An 11298-nucleotide genomic window follows, 5' to 3' on the forward strand; every position below is an offset into this window, starting at 1 on the left:
ACCGGTTTGTTTCCTTGTAAAAAAATCGCAAAGTTAAGGAATCTGACAGTTTTTAGGCGAACATGGTTTTCATGAGAGGTGCACAAACCGGTTAAAACTCAAAACCGGTTCTGTTTGGTCAACAAAAGTCAAAACTGGTTTACGATCGGTTTCTATTCCGGTTGAAACCGCTTACTTGACCATGTTACGATTAGCTTCGGTTCGGTTTTTGATCGGTTTCTGTTCGGGTTTTTGCCAGGTTTTCGTTCGGTTAACATATTTGGAACTGATTTTAATGGAGAAAATTACATACCGGTTCTGAACCGGCAGTTTCAATCGATTCGAAATCAATTTCTACATAATTGATTTTGAATCGGTTTCAGTTTCTCCATAATCAATTTCATAGTTTCAAATCATTGGAATTATGCAAAGATAAAACTCATTTGAGAGATTATTTAGGTTCCATATATAAGCAATAGAATCCTAGGACAATATTTAAAAATGTTTGTTCAATATTAAACTCAAAACAATAAAAGCAAGACAGAGACCAGGCATAAGCATGTTTTTAAATATAACATATAAAACTATGCCCACAAGTTACATATGAATTATTTCTAGTAGTATCTTGCTAATGAACTTATGAAAAGTTTAAAATCACAATATAATTATGTATCAAGTTAGGCCCAAATTAGACATTGGGCCCTAACTCAACCCCATCATCCACATTATCATTACTAGCAACTTGAATAGGCTTCAAGGTATAGAATTTGGCACAAAACAAGTAGTAAATCAAATTAAGAGCTTGAAGCAATGTGATCAACCAATAAAAATATTCCAACTTCCCCTCATTCAAACTTTCATTTTGGAGCCAGTTTGACCCGTCTTGACCCGCACTCCATTTATGCACCAATGTCACCAAAAGCGTACTCCCGTAATTTCCCAACGCAAACACCAACCAAAACAATGCGGTTGCGGTACTTCTCATACTCTCCGGAGATTGATCATATAAAAACTCAAGACGCCCAATTGATGTAAAGGCATCCGACATTCCATAAAGCGCATATTGAGGTACTAACCAAAAGACCGAAAATGATATCTTCTCGTCCGGATTTGAAGTTAAAACATGTTTGCGCTTCATTTCAACAAAACCGGCTACTAATGTGGCAAGGACCGACAAGAAAAAGCCAATTCCCATCCTCGTGAAAAAGGTGATTCCTTGTTCTCTTCCCGTGATTTTACGCATGATCGGGACGAATATACGATTGTAAAAGATTATTGTGAGTAGCATTGTGGTTAAGGTGAAAACTATCATTGATGCTGCTGGGATTTTGAGTGATTTTGTGAGGTTTGTATTCATTATTTTTGCTTGTTGGAGTGAAAAAGTGCTTTGTTGGGTATAGGCTAGTGTGGGTAGAATCCCAGAGGCCCATATTGGGCCCATTCTGATTATTGTTTTGAGTTCTTCGACCCGGTGGACCGTGCTTAATCTCCACAAGTTTGGGTCGGATCCCCCTTTTGAAAAGTCTTCCTTTGTGACTATTGCAGCCTTATCCAAAAATCTGAAATTGAAATAAGAGATGACAATGAAACTAGTATGTATGTATGTATGTATGTATGTATGTATGTATGTCTGTCTGTCTGTATGTATGTATGTATGTATGTATGCATGTATGTTTTAGGTACTCGAGCAAGATATCATCTAATATAATATCCGTGAATTTCTAAAACTAATATCATACATATTCCATACCCGTCCCGATGGTTTGTTCGGTTGGTACAGGATGTCATCCCTAATTAGTAAGTTTTACAAAATGTAGCTTTTGTTGTTGAAATTGAAATATGCTTGAAATACTTTGAAAAGAAGAAAAAGGTATTATTTACCTAATAATTCCAAAAATATATTTTTCTTTTTCTTTTTATCAAAAGATTTAGGTATGTTAGGTATTCCGTATTCAGAAACGAAATACCTAATATTAAATGCTAATAAATAATCGTAGTTAGAAGACGTATAAATATTTGTATCTTTTATATAACCCAGTTACGTAATCTTTTACCACACTATGTTTTTAAGTCTCAATCCTATTATATCTGTCAATCACTACAATCACTATTTCTATGTAATAGTTAGAATACGTATAAACATTTATATCTTTTATTTAACTAAGTTACGTAATTGTTCACTCTTTTTCTCTGTCTCAATCTTATCATATCTGTCAATCACTAATTTCTATATAAATAATAAATTTGTTTAGTAAAATTTTTTAATACGAAAAATACTAATAAAAGAAGGATACTTACTTCATTTGTTTAGTGTGTAGAAGCTTTCCCGAAATAGAAATAGATGCATCAAGCTCATTATTTTCATAAAGTAACTTATGGTCCAAAACCATAGCCAACTTCCTCTTTTTGTAAGCCGCAACACACACTTGAACCAATCGGGCAAACGGGCTACCCACGGGGTCTATATTCCGATACAATGGGTACCCGATAACAAACCCAATAATCGAAAAAGCCATAGCTAGGGATGGGACACCAAGGCCCCAACCCCATCCAATATTATCTTGAATATAAACAATTACCGTTACAGCCACTAATTTAGATACTCCCATACAAAAATAATACCAATCGAAAAACTTAAATGTGCTAGGTTTTTGTTTCTCGTCGGTTTTATCGAATTGTTCCGCCCCGAATGGCACCACACATGGTCGGATCCCACCCGACCCGATTGCTAGTAATAGAAGTGATATGTACAAGATTGCTAGTTGACCCGAATTTGCTTGTTGGCAGCTCTCACCGTTGTTACTTGGTGTTTTTTGTTTTGGTAGCACCGCGGTTAAAGTCAAAGATACCAAACCCTATATTATTATTGGTGTTAGTGACAAAGAGTATTATTATTTATAAAATAAAAATAAAAATAATAATAATAATATTGTGTTGATAGACTCAATATTTTCAGTACTGCCAGTTTTTAATTATAATATTTTAACCGATATTTATTATTATCATTATTACTATTTTATAAATATGATTATCATAATAATTATAATGTTTATTACTATTATAACGGTTTGATTTATAGCTGATTATTATTATTATTATTATTATTATTATTATTATTATAACTCATTTGTTTGTATTACAAATCATATACAAAACTACATGTTACAATTAGCGCAAAATGGTAACAACACACAAAATAATACAAGTTAACTTCTGGTTCGGTTTTACATGGCCAATTCAAGTTCAAAACCAGACTTAACTATTAAACCAACAAAGCGTCAAAAGCAAGCCGTTTAGATCTCAAACCACGCAAATGGTGCAAATGCTTCATTTTAAATGGTTTGATCAGTTTCAACCGTTCATGAATACCCATGTAGGGTACTATTTAAAAGTCATTAAACTAGTTCATAGTTGGTAGATAGTGACTTACTATTTGGTAAATGATGGAAGAAACGGTGATGGTCCAAAACTTCCCGGCAAACGAATCGGCCACAAATGCACCTAGCAACGGTGTCAAGCTAGCGGTTCCAGTAAAGTTGGTTAGAGTGTTGGCAGCTTTAGTCATCGGCATATGAAGTTGTATTGTCAAGTAACTAATCATATTTGTTTGAAACCCAACCACAGCCAACTTCTCACCCGCCTCGCTTGCTACAAGTACCAAAATATTAAACTAGCATGAATTTCAAATAATTATAATAAAGTGACAGGTAAACATGTAACATACCAAAAATGAAGGGCATAGTGATGAGACCACCTTTGACCCTCTGACCATGTTTTTTGCCTTTGGTCTTAATCTCTGCCATTTTGTTTAATTTGGTTTGTTTGAATGGTGGTTCAAAGGTTCTTTTATATAGGCTAAAGGGTATGCAGTGAGAATGATCCCGTATAGAACATTGTTTTTCTTACGTCCCAAAATGCTAAACTCACGAATTTTATGCAGGTCTCTAACCGAGAAAGCGACTTTCAGGTTGTTTTATAATTAGGTATATGGATTTACTAATACCTATAAGCACATTGTTATCCCTATTTGTAACCTTAGTTGAAAATGTTAAATACCATGTTTAAAAGAAGTAATATGTGACTAGATAACATATGATATACACTTAGTTCCCAAACAAAGAATCAAGAGCATGCTTCAAAACATCTTCGATCTAACATAAGTTACTACACAAGAAAATCTCCCACGACACCACTAATCCGATACAAAATGTTGGTGTTCTTGTCCATCTAGCTAATCACCTATGTCAAAAATCGCAACTTTTTCTTTCAAAGGGTAAATCACGAACAAAAAGTCACTTATTAATTTTAGTCTTCTTCACCACGAACCGTCATTAGTATATGCAACAACTAATTAACTTATGATTACAATTTCAAACAACAAAATAAGTTCAAGTGTTGTCTCACCTTCCATACATTGCAAAATTCTCCCGAGTTCCTATAATGCGGGTAAAAGTTTAAAGAAAGCGACTTTCAGATTGTTGTCGGGTTTAACGGTACTAAAAGACAATTCACGAGTTTTATAGATACACCATAATTTTGCCAAAAAAAAAAAGAAAAAAAGAAAAAAAAAGAGGTCTAGTTTAGTTTTAGTGTGCTAAAAGAGTTAGTGTTTAACGTGTCAATTCAATACGAACTTAAAAGTATTATTGAAAAAAGACGGTATTATATATATGCAAACCCTTACACGACTCATGTATACACATATTTGCTTAGATATTTCGAGAAAACAAACAAATTACGAGAGAATTATGTGTCTCTATATTTGGTTTTCTACACAACACATAAAATCAAAACCGTTACTAATGGTTCGGTTCATGATTTGACCTAAAAACTGCGAAAACCGGACCCCTAGCATCTATATTAAAACTCATACAAAAAAAAATTCATAACTTACCTTTTGTCATGATTTGTCACAATACTTTAAAAAATACTATATGTAGCCTGCCTATTTAAGGTGCAAAATATGTTGTTTGTGTTGAATACGTCGGGTTTTGTATTGTTTTTTTTACATAAGTCCTGAAAAATAAATGAATTCGTTATGATTTCTAAATGACTATTAAGTATATTTGTATTATTCAAAAATATAAATCGTATAATATTACTTTTAAAATGATAGACTTTGCATTAATTGAAAAAGTAGTGTTTACATCGAAAGATGTATCATTTTGCGTGTTATACAACTATACAAGCACTATAACTGAAAGACTTATCGTCCAAAATAGAGAATTCACAGGGGCCCATATGGTCAACCCAAGAAAGATGTCGATATCAATAACTAATTTTGAACTTTTAAAAATGATGTAGAAAATAGAAATATTAAAGAAAAATTGTCTATAAGTGCCACTAGGGCTGTAGGGAAAAATAGTACATTCGATGGGTCATTGAAAACAACCTACCAATATGTTAAAAATCACAATGTATCTATCAATAAGTTAAAAGAGTGTCTAAGTTGTCGGTTTTTTTCCTTTAAAAATAAAGAAATAGATTATTGATGATGTTGTTAGGATCTCAAAATGGGTTTTATGGCGGTGGCTCGTAAATGAACCCTTAAAACTTCGACTATATCATCTAGACCGTGACCAAAGTCTTAGTTGGTCTTATACGTGTGACACATCATTGGAAAAAGGATTTTAATAGCTGAATGATGGTGTGCAGTATCAATTTTACTACAACATCTGGTTACATGATCTAATCTATTATAAAAATTAAGGGAATACGCATAAGCGACCAATTCAAGGTGAAAAATGGGATTGCTCCATTGGCGCAAAATTATGATAAAATTGAGCCAAAAGATCCTGATTGAAGATATTTATGACGAAATAGCATATCTTTAAGATGTACTCCAGTGTTTTGAACTAGTAATTGGTGGAAAAGCGGTTTGTTTCCATCTTAAAAACCGTGAATAAGCGAACACTATATTGTTCTGAATAGCAGTACCCAAGGCAATATTTTTAGATGTTTGTTCAATAGTTATTTTATGTTGTTTAAAACATTAATCTAACAATAAAAACAAGACAAAAACTAGAGTTTTTAAATTTAAAGTAGAATTTATTTCTAACTAATAACATCATATGCTAATAAAAAGTTAAAGACCACAATCAAAATTACATTACATATATGCCTTTTAACTTAACATCATATACTTTCTTATGACTTGTACCTCCAAATCCAATCAAGTTGGGCCAGATTTAGACATTGGGCCCTAACTCAACCCCATCCACTTTATCATTACTAGCAACCTGAATGGGCTTTAAAGTATAGAATTTGGCACAAAACAAATAGTAAATCAAGTTAAGAACTTGAAGCAATGTGATCAACCAATAAAAATACTCTAACTTCCCCTTATTCAAGTTATCATCCGGTAGCCAGTTCGAACCGCCTTGACCCGCACTCAAATTATGCACCAACGTTACCAAAAGCGTACTCCCGTAATGTCCTGCCGCAATAGCGGTCCAAAACAACGCGGTTGCGGTACTTCTCATACTCTCCGGAGATTGATCATAGAAAAACTCAAGATGCCCTACTGACATAAACGCTTCGGCCATCCCATGAAGTGAATACTGAGGTACTAGCCAAAAGACCGAAATGGGTATCGTCTCGTGAGGCTTGTAAGTCAAACCATGGGCAAAAGCGGTATGTTTGCGCTTTATTTCAACAAAACCGGCTACTAATGTGGCGAGGACCGATATGCAAAAGCCAATTCCCATCCTTGTAAGAAAGGTGATTCCACGTTCTCTCCCCGTGATTTTGCGCATGATTGGGACGAATACACGATCGTAAAAGATTATTGTTAGTAGCATTGTGGTTAAGGTGAAAACACTCATTGATCCAGCTGGGATTTGGAATGATTTTGTGAGGCTTCTATTCATTGTTTTTGCTTGTTGAAGTGAAAAAGTGCTTTGTTGGGCATATGCTAGTATGAGTAGAATCCCAGAGGCCCATATTGGGCCCATTCTTATTACTGATTTGAGTTCTTCAACCCGATGGACCGTGTTAAGCCTCCACAAATTTGGGCTGGAGTCACCTTTTGCAAAGTCTTCTTTTGTGACTATGGCAGCCTTATCCAAAAATCTGAAATTGGAACAAGAGATGACAATGAAACCGGTGTATCGTAATCCGAGTTTTATATCTGATCCAATACTCGTTGGGTATTTTTATTTGTAATTAATCGTTTGTTTGATAAAAATTATCTTTTTTTTCTAAATACGTTTATTATTATTATTATATTTTTTTTGCATATAATTATTATTCAATGAAAACACAAATAAAATACGAAAAATATAAGCATGGTGAATTATTGAATTACTCTATTACCTAATGAAGAACTTTGTGTTAGAGTATGCATGTTTTGAGTACTCGAGCCAAATATCATCTAATACAAATACTGTTAATACACAAAAATATTTTTAGATAACTAAAACTTTAACTATCCCCAGTGACGGACCCAGGATTTTTTGTCAATGGGGTCCCATATTTTCGGTGTTCAAATTTTTCGGGTCGGTCGTTGTTCAGGTCGGGTCGAGGCGAAGAACATAATAAAAAACAATATCATAATAAAACTTTCTTTTCAATCATCACTACCTGAACGGGTCAAAATGGGTCGGGTTGACACATAAACACTTTGTTTTCCCTTTCTTAAACATTTTTTAGATAGAACCTAGATCCACCCTTTCATAAGCATGTGTTGAAAACCATTAACTTAAACTAATGAAAAATAAAACTGATATTTTAAAGTGTTTGAATGTTTCTAAAGAAAACCATGCATAAAGTTGAAAACAATGATATGTATTTTAGAGGTGTTTGAATGTTTCCAAAGTTATCATTGCAACATTAGCAATCAAATGATTGATTAACACTAAAAATTAACACAAAAAACCAAAAACTGAGCCTTGTAAGACTTGAACCCATGACCTTTCAAAGATAAAACAAGGGACTTTCCACCAGACCACATCAACATTAATAGTATGGGTTCCAAGTATTAAATCTTATGGGGTCCTCAAAAAATTTAATATACCGCTTCTAATAAATTTTTAAAAAACATTGGTGTCCCGGGACCCCGATCCACACTATGTGGGTCCGCCCCTGACTATCCCATATATGTCCCGATGGGTTGGTCGGCTCCTAAATAATAAGTTTTACTTTAAAAATCAAAAGGTACCTTTTGTTGAAATTGGAATATCCTTGAAATACTTTGAAAATGAGAGAATATATATATATATATTAATGCGTTAGATATGCTTATCAAAAGACTAATTAAAGAATTTGCTTTATTTTTTAACCCACGTTTTACCTCTAAATTGTTCAAAAAGAAAAAAGTGGCACAACAATTATCATGTGTTGTTAGTTAACACACGTGTTTTGGTTAATCTCTAATTAAGATGACCTAATTATTCCATCATATATTATTGCTTTGATTTTTCTCAAAAGATTAAGGCTATTATCATTTTAAGTTGGGTATTTGGAAACGAAATACCTAATATATACATACTAATAAATAAATAATTCTAGTTAAAAAAACATATTAACATTTTTTATCTTTTATTTAACTAAGTTACGTAATTGTTTACCTCAATCTGTATCTAAGTCTCAATCCTATTATATCTGTCAACCACTACCGATCATTATTTTCTATATAAATAATAACCAACGGAGCTTGCCCCAATGGCCAGGAATATGATGGATGACCCGGATGTCCCGGGTTCGAATCCTGATTCCGACCGGATTTTACCAGAGCATTAAAACCTGTCGTGCCTTGGGGCGGGGTGAGCCAACTAGGTTTTACTGGGAACGCTAAGCCAAACTCGGATGCCAGCGTGGATCTCGATCATGTCAACATAGTTGGCCTGAGTGGGGTAGTGGGGCGCGACGTGTTCACGCAGTAAGATAACTTATATGTGAAAGTCTCCGTTCGGAAAAAAAAATGTGAAATGCTAATAAAAGAAAGTAACTTACTTCATTTGTTTAGTATGTAGAAGCTTTCCAGAAATAGAAATAGATGCATCAAGCTCATTATTCTCATAAAGTAACTTAGGGTCCGAAACCATAACCAACTTCCTCTTTTTGTAAGCCGAAACACACACTTGAACCAACCGGGTAAACGGGCTACCTGCAGGATCCATATTCTGATACAACGGATACCCGATAACAAACCCAATAATCGAAACCGCCATAGCTATAGATGGGACCCCAAGGCCCCAACCCCATCCAATATTATCTTGAATATAAACAACTACCGTTACAGCCACTAGCATAGATACGCCCATACAAAAATAATACCAATTGAAAAACTTCCATGTGCTAGTTTTTTGTTTCTCGTCGGTTTCATCGAATTGGTCCGCCCCAAATGCCACCACACATGGTCGGATCCCACCCGACCCGATTGCGGTTAATAAAAGTGATATGTATAGGATTGCTAGTTGGCCTGAATCGGCTTCTTGGCAAATTTCGCCGTTTTTACATGGTGGTGGTCTTAGTTTTGGTAGCACCGCGGCTAATGTCAAAGATATCATTCCCTATATACCGTTATTGAAGTTAGTGACAAAAAGTATTCGGGATGTTCATAGTTTGGTTTAACGGTTCTCAAAAAAATATTGGGTTGGCCGACAAGTCAGACCAATCAAGTTTATTAGTCTGACAGTTTAACAGTTCAATTTTGACATTTTTAAACGAATTTATAATTATTACTATTATAAATACTATCATTATTATTTTTATTACTATAAACATTATTTTTATGATAATGATAACTATTATTATTTTTATTATTGTTATTATTATTATTATTTTTATTATTATTATTATTATTATTAGTTTCAAACTATTAGTTTTTACAAAAAAGGAAATCATATACTACATATTACAAATTTACAATATAGAAAAATGATTAAAACATATAAAATAACAAAAGTTAACTTTTTAGTTTGGTATAATAGTCCACTCCAAGTTCAAAACTAACTAAACTGTTAAACCGACGAATCGTCAAAACCATGCCATTTGATCTCAAACACGACAAACAAGCCAACCGCTTTAGTTTCAACAGTTCGATCAGTTTCAACTGTTCATAAACACCCATATAGGGTACTATTTAATGTTGTTAAACTAGTTCATAGTTGGTAGATGGTGGCTTACTATTTGGTAAATGATGGAAGCTATGGTTATGGTCCAAAATCGACCGGCAAACGAATCGGCTACAAATGCACCTAGCAATGGTGTCAAGCTAGCGGTTCCACCAAAGTTTGTTAGAGTGTTGGCAGCTTTTGTCATTGGCATATGAAGTTGTGTTGTCAAGTAACTAATCATATTTGTTTGAAACCCAACCACAGCCAACTTCTCACCCACCTCATTTGCTACAAATATCAAAACATTAAAATAAGAGCATCGAAAAAAACAATTACAGTAAAGTGACAGGCAAACAGATAACGAGAAGTAAACGTACCAAAGATGAAAGGCATAGTGATGAGGCCACCTTTGACCCTTTGACCATTGTTTTTTCCTTTGGTTTTCATATCAACCATTTTGTTTAATTTGGTTTGTTTAAGTGGTGGTTCAAAGGTTCTTTTATATAGGCTAAAGGGTATGCCAGACTTGTTACTTTTCTATGGGTGCAAATTATGGCCACAAATGTACCTATTGATGATTGGTGTGTAGTACCAATGGCACATGATATGCACATGAGTGTGATTTTGGTATATTTATTTGTAACGATGAATTTCATTAAAACAGCTAGCAAGGCGTTAGGAGCCAAACAACATAAGAAAATTACAGGGAAAAATTACGGTAATTCTTTCAAAGCAAATTTTTAAAAGATCGATTTTTAAACCGAAGAAAGGCTAATGATATTACGTTCGCCACTGTATTTAGACACTAGCCGAAGTGCATTGGAAAACGAGTTGTTCCTTGCCTTCCCAATACAGTAACAAGACGTGAGAATGACTTCCGTATAGAACCTTGTTTTTCTTACGTCTCAAATTGTTAAACTTATGAATTTTAAGCAAGTCTCTAACCGAGAAAGTGATTTCCATGTTGTCGTCGGGTTTACGGATGCTAAAAGTATATTCACGAGTTTTATAAGTACACCGTATCCTCAAAAAAAATAGTGTATTTTAGTTTAAGGATGCTAAAAGAGTTGTATTTACATATTAACGAGTCAGTTCAATACGAACTTAAAAGTATTATAAAATACATAAACTGTATTATACATAAACCCGTACAGGACTCTTGTATTCACATATAACAAATGATATAGTCCAAATATCTGCTTAGATATTACTAGAAAACAAACAAAATACGAGAAAATTATCTTTTTTTTTCTACACCATA

The 11298-nt window shown here is 33.8% G+C and overlaps 2 protein-coding genes across 2 annotated transcripts; both read right to left on the bottom strand.

The window, feature by feature from the left end:
* Nucleotides 1–578: 578 nt before the first annotated feature.
* On the bottom strand, nt 579–3946 carry LOC143589805 (protein NRT1/ PTR FAMILY 3.1-like). Its single transcript, XM_077070459.1, has 4 exons — nt 3704–3946; nt 3410–3627; nt 2278–2834; nt 579–1538 (listed from the first exon to the last, which is right to left on the bottom strand). Exons 1-4 carry the CDS (start codon nt 3780–3782, stop codon nt 668–670), a joined length of 1725 nt encoding a protein of 574 aa, XP_076926574.1. The 5' UTR covers nt 3783–3946; the 3' UTR covers nt 579–667.
* A 2111-nt stretch (nt 3947–6057) lies between these two features.
* On the bottom strand, nt 6058–10636 carry LOC143589803 (protein NRT1/ PTR FAMILY 3.1-like). Its single transcript, XM_077070457.1, has 4 exons — nt 10415–10636; nt 10108–10325; nt 8932–9491; nt 6058–7050 (listed from the first exon to the last, which is right to left on the bottom strand). Exons 1-4 carry the CDS (start codon nt 10491–10493, stop codon nt 6168–6170), a joined length of 1740 nt encoding a protein of 579 aa, XP_076926572.1. The 5' UTR covers nt 10494–10636; the 3' UTR covers nt 6058–6167.
* Between the last annotated feature and the right edge of the window lie 662 nt (nt 10637–11298).

The sequence above is a fragment of the Bidens hawaiensis genome, unplaced genomic scaffold (assembly GCF_021521415.1).
Source record: "Bidens hawaiensis isolate Kalapana, Puna unplaced genomic scaffold, B.hawaiensis_p1.1 tig00037818_1, whole genome shotgun sequence".
NCBI classification, from domain to species: domain Eukaryota; kingdom Viridiplantae; phylum Streptophyta; class Magnoliopsida; order Asterales; family Asteraceae; genus Bidens; species Bidens hawaiensis.

What these genes read in the sequence shown, in the direction of transcription:
- LOC143589805 (XM_077070459.1), bottom strand. Translation starts at nt 3,782, where the DNA reads ATGGCAGAGATTAAGACCAAAGGCAAAAAACATGGTCAGAGGGTCAAA. An exon ending in CACTATGCCCTTCATTTTTG is followed by an intron (nt 3,628 to 3,703) that starts GTATGTTACATG and finishes TGGTACTTGTAG; the next exon opens with CAAGCGAGGCGGGTGAGAAG. An exon ending in CTTCCATCATTTACCAAATA is followed by an intron (nt 2,835 to 3,409) that starts GTAAGTCACTAT and finishes ATAATAATATAG; the next exon opens with GGTTTGGTATCTTTGACTTT.
- LOC143589803 (XM_077070457.1), bottom strand. Translation starts at nt 10,493, where the DNA reads ATGGTTGATATGAAAACCAAAGGAAAAAACAATGGTCAAAGGGTCAAA. An exon ending in CACTATGCCTTTCATCTTTG is followed by an intron (nt 10,326 to 10,414) that starts GTACGTTTACTT and finishes TGATATTTGTAG; the next exon opens with CAAATGAGGTGGGTGAGAAG. An exon ending in CTTCCATCATTTACCAAATA is followed by an intron (nt 9,492 to 10,107) that starts GTAAGCCACCAT and finishes AACGGTATATAG; the next exon opens with GGAATGATATCTTTGACATT.